The sequence below is a fragment of the Tiliqua scincoides genome, chromosome 2 (assembly GCF_035046505.1).
Source record: "Tiliqua scincoides isolate rTilSci1 chromosome 2, rTilSci1.hap2, whole genome shotgun sequence".
NCBI lineage: Eukaryota > Metazoa > Chordata > Lepidosauria > Squamata > Scincidae > Tiliqua > Tiliqua scincoides.
Window position 1 is genome coordinate 111,995,981 of NC_089822.1, and position 22,527 is coordinate 112,018,507.

At 42.2% G+C, this 22,527-nt stretch overlaps 1 protein-coding gene across 3 annotated transcripts in view; it reads right to left on the minus strand.

Annotated features, from left to right (window-relative positions):
• The window catches only part of DCAF15 (DDB1 and CUL4 associated factor 15), a 28,448-nt gene that overhangs the window by 4,636 nt on the left and 1,285 nt on the right, over positions 1 to 22,527 (minus strand). For 2 of the 3 annotated variants that reach the window (XM_066614902.1, XM_066614904.1), the window contains exons 2-9: positions 17,652 to 17,749; positions 17,377 to 17,512; positions 14,273 to 14,379; positions 12,819 to 12,955; positions 12,178 to 12,348; positions 9,528 to 10,106; positions 6,678 to 6,826; positions 5,317 to 5,445 (exon numbers count right to left, since the gene is read on the minus strand). In XM_066614902.1, coding sequence (XP_066470999.1) covers positions 5,317 to 5,445; positions 6,678 to 6,826; positions 9,528 to 10,106; positions 12,178 to 12,348; positions 12,819 to 12,955; positions 14,273 to 14,379; positions 17,377 to 17,512; positions 17,652 to 17,749 — 1,506 coding nt within the window. The remainder of the gene's footprint in view (positions 1 to 5,316; positions 5,446 to 6,677; positions 6,827 to 9,527; positions 10,107 to 12,177; positions 12,349 to 12,818; positions 12,956 to 14,272; positions 14,380 to 17,376; positions 17,513 to 17,651; positions 17,750 to 22,527) is intronic. The other variant, XM_066614903.1, reaches the window with a different exon arrangement.

The window sequence follows — 22,527 nt, forward strand, 5'->3', positions numbered from 1 at the left end:
TAACTTCTTGGGGGGAGGAGAACTGGACTCTTCCGGAAAGGCCATTCAGGAGTGAATTCTGACACCAAGGAGATGACATTGCCACCTCTCCAAAAAGAGCGAATAAACTTATGAACAGACAAAAACAAACAGGGGGAACTAGCACCACCAGTTCATAGAGGAAAGTCTGTTTTGGATGGGAGTACAAGCTCCCCCTAAGTAGGACTGTTTGAGGGTACCCATGAAGCAGCACTGCTGCTAGATTCTCAGGACAACTGCAACAGCAATGCCCAGAGCACCTTTAATCATGTTTAGCCCATTCTCTACCTACACTCACTAATGGACAAAACAACCTAATTACTGCCATACTTGCCTGCTGACTTGTAGAATGGATTAGCCCAGTGGTTCTCATACATTTAGCACCGGGACCCACATTTTAGAATGAGAATCTGTCAGGACCCACCAGAGTGATGTCATGACCAGAAGTTACATCATCCAACAGGAAAATTTTTAATAATCTTATGCTGCAATCCAACCCACGCTGACCCAGGAGTAAGTTCAATTTACTATCATTGTTAAAAGGATATTACATACATACATACATACATACATAAGACCTTTATTGGCATAGATAAAGGAAATACACAATGACAAACAGACATCCAGAACACACAAACAAAAAATAAAATAAAACAATCATAATCATCCAATACCCGCTCCCCCCATTCACCATAATATAGCAGAAGACCCAGAATTCCGTCCTGCCAGTATCCTAGAAACAAAGTTGGCAACCTTGTCAAGAGAGTCAGTTTCCTCTATAGAAAGAAGAGTTTGTAATTTAAATGAATCCTCCCAACCCTGCATTTTGTTCAGCAGTGGAGCCAGATAGTTCTTACAGTGGGTGTCATGCAGTGGGCAATAAAAAAACGATGTAATGTCTCCACACAGTTCCTGTCACAGGTACATCATCTTTCTGAGTAGAGAATGTCACTAAACCTGCCCGCTAGCAGAGCTGATGGAAATGCATTACATCTCGCAAGCTAGAATGCTCTGCGAGCCTGCGGGCACTACAGATGATAAAAGAAAGAAGCTGGCTTCTCAAAACTGACTGGGATGTGCAGATGGAGAGGGGAGCAAATGGTGTTAGCTGCGCAGAATAGCTCTTAACGCTCAATATCAAGCAATCTTTCCTTGATAGTCCTGTAGGCTTCATTTAAACCAATCATACCCAGGCTTGCTGTGTCTAGTCCTAGCGATTTGAGCTTGGTGAGTATATCCGCAACCTCCACAGGCAGTACTGGATCAGCCAAAAGCTGGTACATTAGCCCATACGGGGCAGCATTGAAGAGGATCGCAAGCCAAAATTTTACTAATCTCAGCCAAGCCAATGTTTTGAGTCTGATAAAACCCACTTCAAGACACATAGCAAAGTATGGAACACATCTGGGGAAACCCAAGATCCTCTGCAGGAAGGAGGCCTATATGCTCTCAGTTGAACAATTCGAGGCCTTATGCCAGATTGGACAGCCATAAAGAACTTGCGAAAGCACCTTTGCCTTGAAGACCTCTAAAGCGGCCGGGACATACTGTATCTGTTACCTTGGCTTAAAAAAAAAAATGGAAATTGCAAGGGATGAGATTTTTGATGCATTACAATGAGAAACCCACAAATGCTTGTAGTGGAAGTTAATGCCTAAATATCTGAATGACTTTACCTGTTCCACTTTGTTGCCCATAAATGACCATTTAAATGGTTTCCAATTGTTGGCAAACACCATGATTTTAGATTTAGAGTAGTTAATCTGTAACTTGTTGGATGTAAAATACTCTAGATTTATTAAGTAGATGTTTTAAGCCAATTCTTAAGCAACATCATCCACATACAGTAATAGCGGCACTAGACAGGACCCAAGTATTGGGCAATGACCACCCACTGTCTTCAAGGCCGGGGCTAAATCGTTCAGGAACAGGTTAAATAGCATGGGAGCATGGAGAGAAGTGAAAAGCGGTGTGCCCCAAGGATCTGTCCTGGGACCAGTGCTTTTCAACCTCTTCATAAATGACCTGGGTGAGCAGTGAGGTGGCAAAGTTTGCAGACCACACCAAACTTTTCCGAGTGGTGAAGACCAGAAGTGATTGTGAGAAGCTCCAGGAGGATCTCTCCAGACTGGCAGAATGGGCAACAAAACGGCAGATGCACTTCAATGTAAGTAAGTGTAAGGTCATGCACATTGAGGCAAAAAAATCAAAACTTCACATATAGGCTGATGGGTTCTGAGTTGTCTGTGGCAGAACAGGAGAGAGATCTTGGGGTGGTGGTGGACAGGTCGATGAAAGTGTCGACCCAGTGTGCGGCGGCAGTAAAGAAGGCCAATTCTATGCTTGGGATCATTAGGAAAGGTATTGAGAACAAAACAGCTAATATTATAATGCCGTTGTACAAATCGATGGTAAGGCCACACCTAGAGTATTGTGTCCAGTTCTGGTCGCCGCATCTCAAAAAAAAGACGAAGTGGAAATGGAAAGGGTGCAAAAGAGAGCAACTAAGATGATTACGGGGCTGGGGCACCTTCCTTATGAGAAAAGGCTGCAGCGTTTGGGCCTCTTCAGCCTAGAAAAGAGGCGCCTGAGGGGGGACATGATTGAGACATACAAAATTATGCAGGGGATGGACAAAGTGGATAGAGAGGTGCTCTTTACACTCTCACATAACACCAGAACCAGGGGACATCCACTAAAATTGAGTGTTGGGAGAGTTAGAACAGACAAAAGAAAATATTTCTTTACTCAGTGTGTGGTTGGTCTGTGGAGCTCCTTGCCACAGGATGTGGTGATAGCATCTGGCCTGGACACCTTTAAAAAGGGATTGGACAAGTTTCTGGAGGAAAAATCCATTACGGGGTACAAGCCGTGATGTGCATGTACAACCTCCTGATTTTAGAAATGGGCTATGTCAGAATGCCAGATGCAAGGGAGGGCATCAGGATGAGGTCTCTTGTTATCTGGTGTGCTCCCTGTGGCATTTGGTGGGCCGCTGTGAGATACAGGAAGCTGGACTAGATGGGCCTATGGCCTGATCCAGTGGGGCTGATCTTATGTTCTTATGAGCCAGAATGCATCCCTGCTTAACCCCTTTGTTTATAGCAATGGGGTGTGTTAGGCTACCACTCCTGGTATATCTGCCTTTACATGATGTGTTAGAGTATAAGACCTTAATTAACATCAATAGTCTTTTATCAATCCTCATGCTGGCTAATTTAGACCAAAGAAGACCTCTAGCAATGGAATCAAACACAGCTCTTAGATAAAGAAAAGCCACGTAGAGTCTTGCCTTGGCTTTCTTAATCTGCTTGTGGACTAGATGAGATAAAATTAATTCATTATTGATTTGCCCCGACAAAATCCTGATTGCTCAGGACCTAGGATATCCTTAGAGTTGATCCAGGTAGAAAGCTTATTACTTAGGTATTTTGCATAAATTTTGCCTATTGCAGAGAGTAAGCTGATAGGCCTGTAATTCGCAGGGAGGTTAGGATCGCCAAAAGGATATTCACAGTAGCCTGTTCTAAGTACAGATCTGTAACATGTTCCCAAATGCAGTCACATACCATGGTAGCATCAAGCCTAATGCAGTATATTAAAATAAAATATTGAAATGAATGGGGAACCACCTGAAATTGGCTTGCAACCCACCTAGTGGGTTCTGACCCACAGTTTGAGAATCACTGGACTAGGCACTGTACTCCATGTAGGGCTGCCCTTGCAAGTGATTCAGAAACTTCTAATTGAGAAAGCTGCCACCACCTGCTGTTTATAGGCAGGAATTGGAAAGAATACACAGCAACAGACTAGAAATATATATGGGTTCCCAATTTGTTTCCAAGTCAGATTTCAAGTACTAGTTTTGACCTTTAAAGTCCTAATACAGCACTGGCTCCTATCTCAGGAAATGCCTTTTTCTGTACCAGTAGCAAAAGAACATGCCACCTTCTCAGATACTGAGGCTCTATATCATCTTTCTGAGACCCAAGATTGGTTTCTACTAGGAACACATTCTTATTCTGCAACACACTCCTACAAAAGGCCCACACACACACACTTCCTTGGCTTCTTTTCAAGAGATGAGTGGAAAAACATTGTTCTACCAAGAACTTGGATAAAATACATGTAGTAAAAAAAACCCATTTAATACACATAAAATTATAACAGATTAATAAAATTCTTCAAGAATAAGAGCATTGTTTTATGTATATTACATTTTAAATTGTTTTATTATATGTAAATCACATTGGAAACACTTGTGTTGAGCAGGGGTCTCTAAACTTTTTGGCTGAAGGGCCGCATAAAGTATCTGGCACAGTGTTGAGGGCCATAAAGAAAATTAAATATAAAATTTAAATAAATTCATTAGAGATGGAACTTAGATGAATGAATAAATGAATGGGCTCAAATGTCCAGGACTTCTCCAAGCACAAACACCACCCAAGAAATAAAGTGCACACTTAAATGGACTCCCATTCCCCCACCCCACAAGCATAGCTCTGGTTGTGTTTGGTCAACTGCGTCATAGGGGATCAGAGGTTGGCTGCAGGCTGGATAGAGGCTTGCCGCAGGCCGCATCTGGCCCCCAGGCCAGGGTTTGGAGACCCCCTGGTGTTAGAGGCACCATAAACATGAAGTATACAAGCCAGACAGCCCCCAGTGGGTGCTAGGGACAGTTCTGACTTCAAGTGCCAAGGAAAAAAAATCCCTGACCTTCTAACTGACAAGAGATTTTGCGAACTCTGATTTCTAGGAGAGGGAGCTTCTCTAGAATGTTACCTGCTAACAATTTGTATGGTCTTTTAGTTAGGGTTGCTTCCATTTATCCTCGTAAGACCAGCTGCAAGCCTGCCACCCACAGGCTTCTTTCCAGATTGAGCAAAATTACTGAAAATAGTCAAAACATATCAAAAAGCACCTTATAATACCAGTACTGTGAAGACCAGAACCTTGTTAAGAATGAAGAGGATTTACCTCTTTGCAAAAAAGAAAAAAATCACAACTTGCTGGAACACTAAGGGAAGGGGTTCACTTGTTTTTAGCTCTTTTCCCACTGAAAGAGAAATCTTAGCAAAACATGAAATTTAGGGTCAACGCAGAGGCCTCTGGTTGAAGGTGCTGCAATGATATACTGCTACCAGAAAACAATTCAGGCCATTAAGATTCAAGGAATTAATTTACTTAACAATGAGAATTTGCAAGCAGACAAAAAAGTCAAGCAACATGCCCTCACATGGTCTGCCCCGCTCTAAAACAAAGACTGGCAGTTTTAGCTTGCACCCACCATGTTCCTACCTCCAAGATGACGATGTCATAGTCACTGAAGGAGCAAAACTGCCTGGACCATGAAGCATCATTCCGTATTACCTCATTAATGACATATTCAAAATCCAGAGTCAACTGTTCCACTGTCAAGTATTGGCCCTAGCAAGGGGAGAAAAGAAGTGGTTGAACTAAAAGGGAGGCATCAGCACCGCAGGCACAAGTACCTCAAGCACTTAATCCTCAGGACAGACAATTCATAAACCTCAGAGATTTAAAGCAGACACAATCATTCTTTTTAACCACCAACCATTGTATTTTTACTCCCAGATCACTAGAGAGCCAGCTATGTGCTGATGGCACATTTGGTTCATTCCCACAATCCTTATTAAAAATAATCACAAGAAGTTAAGACAATGTTCCATGACTACTGTTCATAAATCAGCTATAACATCTTTGTACCTCAGCTTCCCGAAACTCAAAACAAATGGGTTTTGCTGTCCCAGACAACTTGGCAACACTGAATATAAAATAAATTTGAATCACGACAAGAGTGTGCAAAGTTCTAAGGGGAAAAGTCAAAGTATATCATCATATACTTCTGAGTTATATTTGATTACTTGTTTGAGGTACTGCTTGAAATCCTTAGGTATCAAAATCACTTTCATTAGGCACAAGTTAGGGAAAACACTAGTAAAACAAGGAGTCAGTTGGGAGACCTAATCATAAAAATGCACACACCGCACATGGAGTAAAGTTCTCCCCCCTGGGCTGGCCTCCAAAGCAACAACAATGTCCATTTGATTTTTTTCTGTAAACCACTTTGGGAACTTTTTGTTGAAAACCGGTATATAAATACTGTTAATAATAATAATAATAATTTAATAGACCCCCATCTACCACTGACCCCAATAGAGTTGGGAACAAGATGGACAAGCAGAAAGTTCAGCAACTGAAGCTTAACATTGAATGGGCTTGTAGGTTAGTCAGGTTCTGACCCAACAATTCATGAGACTAAGAAAATGGGTTATTCCTCTACTGGTCCTGCTCCCTCAAACTTTCATGACACACAGTGAAGTTCAGCTCCTGCTACAGAAGATACCATCTTATAATCACACAACGCCCAGGTAGATGATCTTATACAATTACTTTAACACCTTCTAACTACAAAGTCTAATCTCCTGGGTAGCAAGAAGCCTCTACTTGCAAAACATGTTTTACTAGTTACATGAATCAGTAACCAGATTTCTTGTAACAAGTGAGCAAGTCACAATGGTGTGCTATCTGAAACTCTACTTTTACTAGCAATATTAGGCTTCATCAGTGTTATATAACATTTAATTTTATTCACCCGAGCAGATTGGTAACAGTTGATTCACAAGAACTACCCTCACCTGACAAACAGCCCTCTCCTTCAGGGGCTTCAAGTTTCTTCCTCGTAAGTCTGTCACAACGAATGGCAAGGAGATCTTGTCATCCTCATACTCTGAAAGGAAGCACAGTGTGAGGCCAAGCAGAGGACAACTCTTCAGATAGTCCCCACCTTCCAAAAAAAAAAAAAAAGATAAACATTTTCATGAAGCTCAATATTAGGAAGAATGAAACAAAGAACTGGTGCCAAAAGAAATCTGCCTCCTGCAACAGGAGGTTTCAAAGGGAATTGTTCTTTCCTTCCAATTCTTCAAAGGCTGAGGGCCCAATCCTATTCCACTTTCTAGCACTATACAGCTGGCCAACAGAGTGTGTGCTGCATCCTCTGGTGGTGGGGCAGTCCCAGAGGCCTACTTAAGGTAAGGGAACATTTCTTCCCTTATCTCAGGGTTGCACTGTAGCAGTATCAGTGCTGAAAAGTTGGATAGGATTGTACCCTGAATCTATACCTCCCAACCACAGGTAGACCTTTTGTCCTTTTGCTGGCAATGGAAAACACCTACTGATACTGGCAATCAATTAGCTCTGCATGAGCCACTAATTTTAGTTTGCTTGGCTTCTCTGTATTTGTTTTGTTTTTAATTGCCGTTTTAAAATATTTTAAAAATGTTTGTTGTAAGCCTTGGAGGACTTTCACATCAAAAGTCAGGTTAAATATACATTTTAAATAAAATTAGCCAAAGAAAGAGAGCCACCCTAATGCCCCATAGCTGAGAATCTCATTTATTTTACACATTATCACTCGTGGACAGGACAGCCCTATCCAAGAACCTGGTACAAGCTACAAAACAAAAACGAGCAGTTTGAAATCTCATTTCTTTAACATTTTAAAGTTACAGTTTTTACATTTTGTGTTCACCTAGCCTTACAGTTTCACCGAGATAAGCAAGGTTAACAGGCAACAACATGCAACACCACCAGGTCAGCTTCATGGTGTGAAAAAATCTTGGTTTTCCCACATCAGTCTATTTTTAGCAACAAGACCCAACACATGATCAGAAAATGTGAGTTGCTTAGCAATTCTGGCTGCTCTTCATGGTAGATTTACATTCAGGATGAGCAGGACATCCATGAGTGTTAACCCACATTTACCACCACACATTCATTCCAATCAGGGTTTAATCCTTAGAAAAAAGCCACACTAGTTCCTCCTCTGATGCTGTTAATAATCTCTTGGCTGACTTCTTTGTACCTACATTTATCCCAGTAATACTTGCCCACCAAAGGGGGTGGGGGATTCCCTCCAGAGAGTTTGCCCTTCTGAGAAAACAAGGATGGGACAAACTCTGGTGAAGAAGGGTCCACCCAGGCAGTAGCATAGCTAAGAGGGGCAGGGGGTCACTTCAGGAGGTGTCAGGGATACCTTTCAGAGGCCTGCCAAGGCCTGACAGAGACCTTTAAAAAGGCACTCCTGGTTTCAGCAGTAAAATTAATTTTTTTTGCTCTGGTATCAGATAGCATAGCTACGCCACTGCTCCCAGGAGACAGTCTAGGTCAGAATGCCATCTCATTTCCTCAGAGGTCTCAAAACCCACAGCCACACAAGTTTCCAACTACACAATCGTTCCAAACCCATGTGGAAGGTTCCAAACTCAAAAGATTACATAACCAAGGTACTTGGCTTATTCTAAGGAGGTGGGGGAAAAAAAAAAACACAAATTAGGAACCCACTTGAGTTTTGCATCCAAATGTGCACTACATCTATGGGAAGTCATTTCCATGTGGGTTTTTGCACATTTGGTCTGGACTCAGCTACTCCCCCGCCTGTGCCATCATATACTTTTTACATAATTAACTACATAGAACTATATCTAATTCAACACATACTTGCTTGCCCCATCAACAAGCCAGATAAGACTCAAAGGAAGACCCTGCTGTGTATGGCAGCAGGGTAATAACTGCTGCTAGATTCCTATGTGCCATACAGATCTTCACTACAGTGAAAAAATCCTCAGGCATGTGTTCCTGTCTTTATTATCACTAAGTATGCAAAGTCAAAGGAGACATGCTTTGGCAAATACTTTCCACAAATTTCTTATCCATTCTGAATCCCAAAGATCGAACACTACTGTAGTTATGCTGCATTGGAAAATGTACCATCACAGTAACTCAATCTAAAGCAGTAGTCCAACAGACAAACTTCACAACAACCACCACCACCTCCTAAACTTCTGATTGGTCATTCTAGAGGGCAAAACATCAAACATAGCAAGTAATTGATGCTAACTTGCAATTTGCAGAATCATGGGCTCCATGATAAAGCAAATAGGGAATGAGGAAAGAACCATTACTAGAATAACTACCACTAGACCTGGCCTAGGGAGAACTGTGTTCCTTAACAGCACAGTTCCAGCGTACTGCTACATGTAAACAGCAGATGGCAGCAACGTTTGGATCCCTGGTGTTTCTAGAACACAGCCATAAAGGTTCATCAAGCAGCTACCTTACAACCTCAGACCTACTACCAGCCCTGACTGAGGATGGGTCAAATGCACAGTAGAAATCTACAGGATCAGAAGTGACACAGAAGGTAAATGCATTGTAGCTGCACAGTGGGACAGCACAGGATCCTTCTCAGGGCTCAACAGGAAAGATGCACTTTACCCCTCATAAGTGCAAAAGTAAAAAACAAAGATGTGCCACACTTTGCATACAGATGGAAAGGGCATCACTTTACCAATAGCAGAGACACAGAGGATAATCTTTGCTACAAAGTCTCTTGCTTCATGCCTGTGAAGCCAGATGTCAGAGGTCCAAATCTTGCTACTGTTTCTTCCCTACACACTGAACTTAACTTGAAATGGGACACTCACCATCCTCTGCCTCCGAGAGGTCACTGGGTTCCAAGACATAGCGCAGTTTGGTATAGTTCACATAGCCTGGCTCAGCCGGTGGGCTTTCCAGCTCAGAGCTGGTAACAAAAGATTCTTTGGGAGATCCTCCCATGTCAGAAATGCTGTCCGCCCCAGAAAATGTGGAGCTGCGAGTACCACTACAATGCAAGCACGAACTTGAACTCTTCCCTAGTTCCCAAGGGGCTAAAGTGCCCTGGCCAAGGGTTTCATCAGAGTCAAGAAGGCACTCCAGCCCACTGCCTACTGCCTCCTCTGTTGGGGCTGTGCCTTTGGCTTCTTTGGCCCTCCGGAAGATGTCCGCAACAAACTCCTTTGCCATAGCTACTGCAGGTGAGACACAATTTTCTATGTCCTGTAGAGGCACAGGGATGGGCTGCTGCAATGTGGCTGTGCTCCGGCAAGAGCAGCTGTCATTTTCCAGCCTTTCCTCTGAGCTTCTGGGGCACTGTGAGACAACAGTTGTCTGGCAGACTTCACCAGCAGGGGACCAGGGCTGACGACTCCTATCATAAAGGATTTGGCAAAAGTTGCTATCATCTGAAAGAAAATGGCAAAGGGATAAAGTTAACAATTGCAGGGCATTCCGCATCTTATACAGCAATATTTGCCAACATTTTCACTCATGGCTAAAAGTAATTTAGCCCATTGTGTGTGCCCGTTGGGCAAAAAGGCAGGGTACAAATTAATAAAATAATAAAAAATAATAATTTAGTTTGCAAGATGCTTGGATCCCAATGCTGGGACAGAGTCCTAAATTCTGCAGGAGAATTAGATGTAGTGATAAAATTCAAGCAAAGCGCTGACTATCATAAATTACTTTCTTGCTGGGGGTAGAGTTAAAACTCAGTCAAGTAGCAAGGAACCTTGGAGGGCTGGGGGGGGGAACTGCTAAATAGATGTGTTTTCCAAGGACCTCAACAATGAGGTACTCTTTGTTGCCAAGGAGGAACAAAGGCTGAGTTTGAATGGGGCAGTCTCTTGAAACAGCGGTTTCAGAGGTATTTCCCTGATTGCTCTGTGCTGAATCACATCTGCTCAAAGGTCAAAATCTGCTGCTCTGGTGGCTGCAGCATGACAGCCAAGTCATTTCCGGGCTGAATTCAAGGTGCTGATTTTGACCTTTAAAGCCCTAAATGACTTGGGATCAGCGTATTTGAGAAATCACCTTCTCCCATATAGTCTGATCTGTTCTGAGCTTGCGTCCTGAGTACACTTCTGTACTGCAGCGAGTCATGGACTCTTTGCTCACAACAGGAGAGGAAACTGAGCGCTTTCCACATGCGCTGCCTCCGACGCATCCTCGGCATCACCTGGCAGGACAAAGTTCCAAACAACACAGTCCTGGAACGTGCTGGAATCCCTAGCATGCATTCACTGCTGAAACAGAGACGCCTGCGTTGGCTTGGTCATGTCGTGAGAATGGATGATGGCCGGATCCCAAAGGATCTCCTCTATGGAGAACTCGTGCAAGGAAAGCGCCCTACAGGTAGACCACAGCTGCGATACAAGGACATCTGCAAGAGGGATCTGAAGGCCTTAGGGATGGACCTCAACAAGTGGGAAACCCTGGCCTCTGAGCGGCCCGCTTGGAGGCAGGCTGTGCAGCATGGCCTTTCCCAGTTTGAAGAGACACTTTGCCAACAGTCTGAGGCTAAGAGGCAAAGAAGGAAGGCCCATAGCCAGGGAGACAGACCAGGGACAGACTGCACTTGCTCCCGGTGTGGAAGGGATTGTCACTCCCGGATTGGCCTTTTCAGCCACACTAGACGCTGTGCCAGAACCACCTTTCAGAGCGCGATACCATAGTCTTTCGAGACTGAAGGTTGCCAATACAGCATCTGAGGTCATCGGGGGACCCTGTTGATTGTGCCACCATTAAGAGAGTTGAAGGGGATGTCTGCCAGAAACAGGGCCTTCTCTGTGTTGGCACCTACCTTATGGAACTCTCTCCCCTTTGAATTGAGGACAGCCTCCTCACTATTATCTTTCCGATGAGGCCTGAAGACTTTTATTTAGGAAAACCTTTGAGACCTTATTTATTTAATGTTTTTACTGTACATTTTATTGCTGACTGCTGTGTATTTTATATTGTTTGTTTTTAATTGCTTTATAATGCTTTATAATGTTTTTATAATCTGTATTTTATATTGTATTTTAATCTACTGATTGTGAGTCGCCTTGGGTGCCCTTTGGGGAGAAAGGCAGAGTATAAATCAAATACAATAAATAGATAGAGCAAATACTCTGATTTTCCTCTCAATTTACAGATTCTGTTCCTGGCTTCATGAACAGCAACTAGAATGTACCAAGTTAGATGAACCAATGGTGCAAGACACTATGATCTTGAATTGTGACCCTAATCTATATTTTATGTTAGCATGACAAAGAAACCCAACCCAGGAAGAGTCAATACTGACTGGCACTTTATTTCTTATAGCTAAGTTCACCAGAGCTACTTTGCAGGTAAATGTGTATAAGATTTCAGCCTAAGGCACCAGCAATTGAGGTTATATTATCCAGCAGTTGCAAAGCTAGCCTTCCATAAACTTTCAGAGAGGGTTAGGGTAATTCATGCAGTACCACATTCTCTCACACACCAGACTCTTACCTGACATATGCACAGAAACAGCACAGGCCACTAGAGAGTAGCTGGTGTTGAGCAGCACCACTTGGTCCTTCTTGAGCTGGAATGCTGGCTGGAATGTGGGGAAAGGGTACACCACTTGATACTTAGTGTGCAGCATGAAGCCATGCTGCAAGCATTTGGCGTTTGGGTCACCTGGGGAATTGAATGTAAAGGAGCATCAGCACAGATGCAGGCCAGGTTTGGAGTATAGTGTAGTCAGGAGGAAGCTCCTCTTCATAGAAGACTTTATAGCCGATTGTGAAATTGTTAGGAGGAAAACAAGTGAACTCCACTGCCATCCAAGAGAAACAAACACTTTGGAATGAAGACAGAAATGTTACATGTCCTGAGCCTCAAACAGGGCAGGCTCTAAAATTAAACAAGTTCATTGTAGTGGTCACTGTATTTTAATGAACAGAAATTCAAAAAATATAAAAATGAATGAAAAAATAATTAAGCAGACATGTTCTTATGACACATCAACTCTGGCATTTCCTTTAGTCAAACTCAGTTTCTATACAATTTCTTACCAGACTGCTAAATTAACAACAGTCCTACCAAGGTTTTCTATAAGTTCTGAGCATTTGCAAGAAAAGCTCTCTTCCCAGTTATGTTTTGCTCACCTGGATGTGCAATGGCCATGTCCCTGCAACTGGGACAATGCACAAGGGGAGGCATGGCAACCGTACTAATGTAGATATCCCGATGGTTTTCATCACTCATCATTACATTCATGAGGAGACCATTGGCAGAACGGGTGCTATTAGAAAAGAGTAAGTAGTAATTATGAGAGAAAGCCACACACTTTTGTCCACCCATTCACCTTCCTATTCTACCATCCAAAATGGAAAAGAACATACGCTCTGTTAACCTGGTAAGTACCTCTTTGATGAAGGTGAGATCATAATGCAATTCACCAAGTTCAAGGTATTTCCTTCCTAGTAACTGTGCTAAGAACTGCAGGCTTAAACACTGGTACCAGAAGGCAAATTTTGGACAGCTTCAGAACTAGAACACCTCCCTCAGTTTACCGCTGACATTTACTAAATACAATTTAATTAGAGCCCAAAACCGATTACTGCTCAGTCCTGGCCCAATTCAGGGAACAAGAACTGCTATTAGACACATGGACCATATGCAAAATGGTCCAAAGTTTTGTTAACTTTGTGACAATATTGTAAGTAGCTAAACAAAGCAAATGCAAAGATCAGTCACACTAAAGAGTAAAAGCTATACTTAACTAAGCCCCAAATTGAAATCCCACCATTTTCTTTTCCATAATAAGTTTATTTTACCAAGAGCACAGAACTAGCTAAGTGCCACCTCTCTTCCTTATCTTGACAAGCTGAGGTGCCCCAGGCTCCTTCAAAATCTCTGAAAGTCAAGCCATTCAAAAGTAATGTCAGTTCCAGAACTTATCAAGCCATCACATAACAAATTTCTTCCCCAGATCTTGAGCAGAACGCTGTATAGCAGAATACAAAAGGGATCGTCCAGAATACCTCAAGCAAGTGTACAGGTTGAGACTAATTTTTCGCATGGGTTCCGTTCCAAGCACTCATAAAGCATGGATAAAAAAACGCACTATAGCAAATCTATTTAAAAAACAAAGTTTCTTTGCTCCAGTGATTGAAAAACAGCCTTGCTGACCTTTTGACTCTAAGATAAGAGTCATTAAGAAGACAATCCATCAGCACTTCACTCAGCCCCTCCCTTCACCAATGCAAAATGATCACCTTTCTTTCACATGCTGGGGAAGGGAGGGGTCTGCAGGAGAGAGAAGGATTGATGGATTGTTAGCCTGCAGCCCTCTCTCTCTCTCAGGAGGCTGTTAAAGGACTGTTCAGTTTTTAAAACTGATTTTAAAGGGATGCATTTTCCCCCTTCTCCAGGGATCAGCACTTTCTCATTTGCAAGGGCCATTCGTGTTGAGTCAAATCCGTGTATAAAAAATCCATGTATAAATAGGCTGGACCTGTAGTGAGTTCCTTGTTCTTGTGGAAACACAGAAAGTTCAGGTAGAAGATATCACACTTAGAATCTTAAAATCAAATTTCATACAGAGAAATAAACGTACTTAAAACCAAAAACGATGACCTTCGAGGAATCGCTAGGCCACTCACACACAGTTAGGTAGAGGTCACTGTAGATCTCTTCATCTTGGAATAATCGAACCTGACGTACCTGAAGGGACAAAACACATATTGGAACGTGGCTAGGCCTCAGGAGAGACACACCTACTATAGGAGATGCAAACAAAATTATAAGTGTACAGAAAGTGTACAATTGGTTGGATTTGTAAGTATTCAAATGCTCTTTGAGGCGTGCATGTCCTTTGGGAAAATATTTGCTCCCATATGCCAACTGGAATTATTTCACACAGGCACTAATATCTAGTGTAACCTGGAAATTGTGCTGATTTGTGGAATTACGTGCATCACAGGAATCAGAGTTTATTGAGTAGAACTAAGTTTAATCTGCTTGATATAGAGCAGGCTACACATTTGCAAAGCCTTAGCAAAGCTAGCTGTTCAAATTTACTTGGGGTACAAGTCGTTGGTCACTTCAATGGTTCCTGGACAGATTGTCATTCTTAAAAGTGGGTCCCAGTGCTAAAAGTATGAGAACTGCAGCAATACGGTGTTAGTAAGTTGACACGGAGCGTGTGTGTGAGACTCTACAAGTTTACAAAATCACTAAAATCAGAATTTGGAGGAATAAGACCATCATGTTATATATCAATCAATGCGTAATTTCATGCAGAATGCAATGAAACAAACCACACTGAAATATCTGTGTTCTAACAGAAGGTACAGCCAAAAACCCAGTGGCGGTAGGGCGATGGTACCTCACCACGCCCACCACCTGGGGCACTGCCCCGCCCACTGCATGGGGTGATGCACAGGCCTCCCAGACCGGGTGGTGCAAATCCTAGTGACACCACTGAAAAAGGCTCAGGCTTATCGCACCAGGCAGACAACAGAATATTTGCAATGGCTAGTGAAATGTCTTACTTCTGGTTAAAAAATATTGCATTAGAAATCTAACAGAACAATCCAATCCATTTCTACTCAGAAATATTAGGGATATGGAAATCCAGCATGGTTTGATTTTAGTCAAGTTATGAGTCTTCCACTCCCTAGCGACTCGACTCAAAAACAAATCCTAACAGGGGCACTTTCCGAGTCACCCTTTTGCAATTTGAAAAGACTTGAGACAAGTTGTCCCCTTTTAAAAGCCTGCCCTGGGAAAAAAAATGGGGCTGCTACCAGGCTCTGTATGTTTTGGAGTTCTCTTTAAACACTTCCCTGCTGTTCCCATCCCACCTGTAAACAAGGCGGGTGGGGTGGGACAGACTGCAGGAGAGCAGGGACAGAAGTAGCAAGAGGGAGGAGAGTCACAGGCAGCAGCTGCAAGGCTTACCAGGACAGCTGGATCCTTTGCAGCTCTACTCAAAAGGCTCCATCTTCCCAAGTAACAGAACCATGTACTTGGCAAACATGATCACTATGAACTGCCTCTCCCCCCCCCGCCTATGCTAATTTACATTTTGCCAAATGCACACAAAAATGGTTTAATATAACCACTAAGTATTAACTGCATTGAAAGTAAATCCTGACAGCTGTCTAGCAACACATCATAACAGCATCTAAAAACTGATCAGAAAAGCAACCTCTGGAAAAGCAGCTTAAAAGTGCTTCCTTCCTCAGTCTGATTTCTTGTAAGGATATAAAACTCAATTTTTATGAGGCTCAGAACTCTAATCGTTATAGATGGCGTAGGTAAAAATGAAATCACACATGTTCCAAAATACTAAAGGATTATGTGATCAGATCTGTATCTAAGACATGGTACTCACTACCAAAACATACCACCCCCTAGTCAAGATGGCAGGACATTCGGCCAGTTCTCAAACTTTTAAGCACTGGGACCCACTTTTTAAAATGACACTCTGTTGGGACCCATCTAGCTTTATGAGACTTCAAATAAAAATGTGATCTAGAAAGAAATATTTTTATTTACTTTTAAGTAATATTTTATTTGCAAAAAAAATGTGATTCATTTCTTGTAATGAACAGCCTCAAGGCTTGGGAGGCTTAGTTATGTGACCTTCACCTGCCCCCACTACCTGTCATTGAAAAAACTGGAAAAAACATACCAAAAAAATGCTCAAACATTTTCCTATATTTACACAAGTTTGCAAACTGCAGGAGCTCAGCTCTTTGCAGGGCTGTTAGCAGTTATCTGATTTTTGAATTGCCTCAGGGCAATTATTAGCAATTGGATATTTCCATCACCCATGTTTTCATTCAAGGTTCTGAGGGACCCATAAGAAATCAGGTCCTACCTACAGTCTGAGAATGCTGCATTAGGCTCTATCTTTTTAACATGCAAAGTCTTGTTATTAATCGTATGCTGACAAACAGTAACTATCAGACTCCTGAGAGCCAAGAGGCCATCAATCCACCAGCAAGATGTAGTACTACATACTACAAGGGCAAGGCTGAAACCAGGGGTGTCAAACATAAGGCCAACAGGCTGAATGTGGCACCTGGAAACAATTTATCCTGCCCCCAAAATAAATGGGCTCTCCCAGGTTGATACTGGATGCTCTCATATCTTGAAAATATGAATAAGATTTGAACTTCTTTTGCAGCTAACAAGTTTCTATGCAAGAACGCAGTGCTTATTTCTGACTACCATCTGCTTATTGATGTCATTTTCGGCCCTCAGCATGCACCATGAATGCCAACTTCAGCCCTCTGTATGAAATGAGTTTGACATCCCTAGCTTAAACAGAAACATTCTATGCTGGCTTCTAGCTAGCATTACTGCACCCTTAATTTTAAATTGTTTCCCAGACAACAAATAATGTCTTGAAATAATTTGTTCAATAATTTGTCTGGTGAAATAATAATTTGTTGATATCATTATCAACAAATAATGATAGCTACTTGCTGGGATCCCACCTGACAGTGTCACATGAAAAACCATGCTTGCTGCTGTCTGATGCAAAAGCAAAATTTTCACTCCCTTAAGTACCTTCCACAGAGTTCCACTACTGAGAATTCAAGGCTTTATTAATCCCATGGGCCAAACTGCCATCACTCTCATGATCACAGAAAGAGGGTAGATCTTTAAATCCCACCCCACCCCTGCTTCATACAGTACAGTCCATACCATTTTTAGCTTGCTGTGAACATTGAACTCCCACCAATAGAGATGGTAGATGTAGAAAGAGAAGTCATCATCACCGCTGCTGCTAGTGTAGGACAGGACATATCTTCCACATTTTGAAAAGCCAAGGAAAATGTGCCTGCAGTATTAAGATAAACAAAGAAGCCAAGCTCAGCCTGCAGGGTTCTTATACACACCATCTACATTTACAAGGAATCTGTTCATCCCTACAACAGAATCAGCATTATGATAGCTCACATAAAGACAGACAAACTTACCCTGCACACAAGAAGTGTTCATCAACAATGCTCTTCAGGGAGACACAAACCCTAGGTGGTAGCTTCCGGAAGAGGCGAGGTGAGAGCTGTCCACTGATCTGCAATGATGTCAAAGTTAATAAAGGAGGCATCTCCAACACAAGATATTACCAAAAAAAAAATAGGATGGACCTGGTCAGGGACAGGGAATTTAACAGCGCTAAAATAAAACAGTAGCATAAGCATATATACGATTCTTTTAGCTACTCAACTGAAGGCCTTCATGGGCAGATGAGCCAAACTGTTCTGTTTTGATGCAAATATTATTGCCTTACCCAAGTGCTAGGATGGCACAAAGGAATAGAAACGGACTTTCAAAAGACCTTTTTATTTAAAGAAGCCTTTTAATGCAGACACAAGGAGGCGTGGCTTTTTATTATTTATTTATTTTAATTTTGGGTTCCAATGTTTTATTGTTTTTAAATGTTTTATTTTTATACATTTTATGTTTTTATATGATTTCTTTTGTAAGCCGTCTTGAGTGCCCTCTACTGGGACAGAAAGGTGGGATATAAATTCTATAAATAAACAGCCAACTTCTAGTTCCTGTGCCTTTCACTCCTAAGTACAGAGGAAAAAAATAAGGAGATGTTCCTGATGGCAGGTGCCACAACCCAGGGAGTATCCCTTGCTAATTTTGCTCCTCAGGCAGCTATGGCCTCTATTAAATTTGTCATACTCCTCCCTACCACTCCTCAAAACTCTTGCCAGATCTCTTCCACCACATTACCCAGTTGTTCATTGTACTGTATAAGTTTCCACTCTGCCCTGAAAATTCAAGGTATATTAAAAGTACTTTTTCAGACCCCAGTTATCTGTAGATTAGTGGTAGATCAGCAACTGAAACACTTCAAAGAAGGAAAGAGACAGATCTCTTTAAATCTCAGTTGCCATAGACTCAAGAGGACAATTTAGGGAAACAATGTTTTTATCCTGAGCCTCAACTGCTCATCAGTGAAATGAAAACACTAATAGTGACAGAAAGTACTCTCTCATATAAAAATAGGAGCTCAAAGCTACCCTATGATGTTGGTCAGACCATACAAAAGGTGTACAGTTTCACACAAAATAGAATTAAGTACAACAAGATGTGGTGATGGTCATTAGCCAAGATGTCTTTTAAAAAGAATTTGACACATTAATGGAGAACAGGCTTATCATGTCTAGTTGCCATGAAACGCGACATCTTGTACATCATGTGCAATTGCTTCCTTGCATGCTCTTACTGGGAGAATGATGCAGTAGATATTCAATAAATTAATTCAATACATCTCTGAAGAGCAGGTTGTGAAGATGATCAACAAGGAAGGTCTGTCATCTATAAGCTTCAAGTGCTGGTTTCTAAAGGTTATCTTTCAGCAGAATGATGGACCACTTGATACTTTGACAAGGCAAGGGAATTCTTTATTTCAGTGGTTCTCACACTTTTAGCACCAGGACCCACCTTTTAGAATGAGAATCTGTCAGGGCCCACCGGAAGTGATGTCATGACTGGAAGTGACATCATCAAGCAGGAAAAATTTTAACACTCCTAGGCTGTAATTCTACCCAGTGACGCTGCTAGGAAGGTGCAGGCCACACTGGGTGACATGCACTGGGGGTGATGTGCTAAAATCGTGGTGGTTAGGAGTAATACCATCATGCTATATACCGCTGGATGCAGAATTTCGAGCTGAATGCAATGCAAAAAACAGGAGTGAAATATCTCCTTTCTATCAGACGTTATTGGCAAAAAAGCAAAAATGCATGGAGCCCAACGGAAAGTGAAACCAAGCCATGTTCACGCGTGTTTACTCGTGAGTAGGTGAATGTGCCTTCATCTGTCTGAAAGGGCAGGCTGAGAGGAATTCAACAACACCAGAATCGTCCTGATCCAATGAACGCAGCCCCCAAAAAACGCCTAAGAAGGAGGTCTCTCCCTCCAAGCTGGCGAATATATTGAGCCCTATGGAAAGCACAACTAAGCCACATGATCACATTTACTCATGAGTAAGCAAACATGCCTTGGCTCCTGGGCAGGTCAGGCAAAGGGAAATGTGAGGCCACCAGAATGGTCCTGATTTGATGCAATTGGAGCTCAACAAAAGCTCCAGAAGGCAGCCCCCCCATAAAAAGAATGAAACAGTGGCTTGACAGGGTAAGGTGATTTTTTTTTCTGTTTTAGGCTGCAGTCCTATCCACACTTTCCTGGGAGTAAGCCCCACTGACTATAATGGGACTTATTTCTGAATAAGGCATAGGATTGGGCTCTCAGACTTGAAAAGTCAGGTGGGTTCTGATAGTGATATGCTTGAAATATAAGAACTTAAATTGAACTGGGTAGGGGTGAAAATCTTACTGATGTTTTTTGGGGGGAGTGTTATTGAAGGCAGGCTACAGAGAAAATTCACTTGGTGAAACAGGGCTGGCTTTCCCTTATTTATTTATTTTACTTTAATTTATTTATAATTATTTATTTTAATTTGCTTTGTGATGGGTCCTGGACAGATTATAGTTTTAAAAAAAGTGCTATAAGTCTGAGGACTGCTCCAATAGGGTGTTAGTAAGTTGACACTCTGGGGGAGGTGACACCACTAGTGACCAAAATCACAGTTTGCAAAAATACCATCATGTTATATATCAAAGTATAATTTCATGCCGAATGCGATGAAACAAACTGCATTGACATATCTTTATTCTATCAAAAGGTACAGCCAAAAACCAGTGGGGGCGGGACAATGGTAGATCACCACATCCACCACCTGGAGTGTTGCCCCTCCCACTGCAGGGGGTGATGCACTGGCCTTTCACATGGGGTGATGCAAACCCTAGTGATGCCACTGATTCTACCCACACTTACCCAGGAGTAAGTCCCATTGACTACCATTGTTAATAACATAAACATAGTAGCCTGTTCAAAGTACAGATGTGTAACATTTCCCCAAATGCAGTTGTTGTTGTTGTTAATAATAATAATAATATTAACATCATCATCATCAACAACAACAACTATTTATATACAGCTTTTTAACAAAAAGTTCCCAAAGCAGTTTACAGAAAAAAAATCAAATAACTATTGACAAATAACAATGACTATTAAGGTTGTTTTTACTATCACAAGTTCTGGTCCACCATTTACTGTGGAACATGTTATTTCTGAATTATGTGGAAAGCAAAAGAGAATAATTTTAACTAGTTTGTGTTTCGTTTTCGTTCAGATTGCAGACACAAGATACCACTGGAAATTGGGTACAATGCCATCTGCAGGACGGGGGGAAGTGTATTTTCCAAAAGGAAGATGACTCTCATCCCAATCCTATGAATGTTTACTCAGAAGTAAGTCCCATTAGAGTCAATGGGACTTACTCCCAGGAAAGCGTGAGTAGATTGGGCTGTCAGAGGCTACCTGCGTTACAGCCCAATGCTGAGTTGCCCAGTGCAAGGGGCTGCAGCAGCGCCGAAAATGGCTGCTGCAGCATCCAGCTCACTCCAGGCAGTCACTGCCACCTCCTCGGGAGAAGAGGACTTTTGTCCCCTTCCCCCAAGTAAACTGAGTAGCCCTGCAATGGGGCTGCCCAATTCTATGATGACCCAAAGGTCGGTGTCAAATGAAGAACCTCTGTGTCGGATGGCCAGCCTGAAACAGAGATTCTGGATCCACTGGATCCAGCAAAGCAAAGCTCCACCAGTCCTGCCTCCCGCCCGACCTGCTCCCTTCCCCTGGCACACCTCCTCCCCACCTTCTCCTCACCCACCCTCCACCAGCCCCAGAACACCTTGATCCACAGGCTCTAGGGCCTGCAAACATGCCTTATGGCATGTTTGTGACAATGTATGCTTGGTGGTGAGCCAGAGCACACTCCTTAGGATTGGGCCCTTAGACTTTGTTCTGTTTGACCTGTGGAGGTGTGTCCCTACCTGGCTTCCTTCTTTTCCCTGTCTCTTCTCCTGATCTTCCAATGTGCAAGACTCTCCATGAGCTCTGCCAGCAATGTTCCCTCTGTTTTGTTGTTGCCACTTGAGTAGAGTGCTACAATGGCTACATGGACCTCACTATTAGTATCCAGATCACTTAGCAATGACATCATTGCTGAGCTCTGCAGCCATGGAGTTGAGAGTTGTGCAGGGTTTTGAAATTTGAACTCTGTGGCCATGTGGCTGCGCAGCTTACAGGGAAGGGTGCTGGCCAGCCATATGGAGTCCTTCATACCCTGAGGTCTCATATACCCATGCAAAGGGAATAGTTCTAAGATTCCCTGTTCAAAGTCTAGCACCTGTACTAAACAGAGATGTACATGTCTGTGAAGTGTAAGTAAAGTTTTTCTTTGAAACCTTCTTCAAAGAAAGTCTCTGCTTCTGTTTTACTGTTAGTAGCAAATTAGCAGGGGTGATGGGAAGCAATCAGAGAAAGGATTTTCTGCTACATGACTCAGCTTGATTTATACTCCTTTTCCCAACACATACATTACTCAATATCTTGTTGTTCAAATGATCAACATTCACATGAATACAGTCACCCTGTGTTTTAGGTATTGTTAATATAAAAACCTTCATAGTAAGTTATACTTCTTGTTATAGCCACCAAACTATTCACATTAGTATACAAATTCACCCTTAACACATATATCCTGAAATGCTAACAGGTACTACAGCATCATAATCAAACTAATTCTTAATATTTAACATTTTATATCAATATTAACTTTCACCAATTATCATTCTTTTTTACCAACATAGCATGATCTAGAATCAAAAATATCAAATGAGTTCAGTGGATAATACCATACCCTGTCCTCTGTCGTAAACTTTGCCCAGTATAACTTGACCCCATAATAGTCCCATACAACCCCTCAGCAAC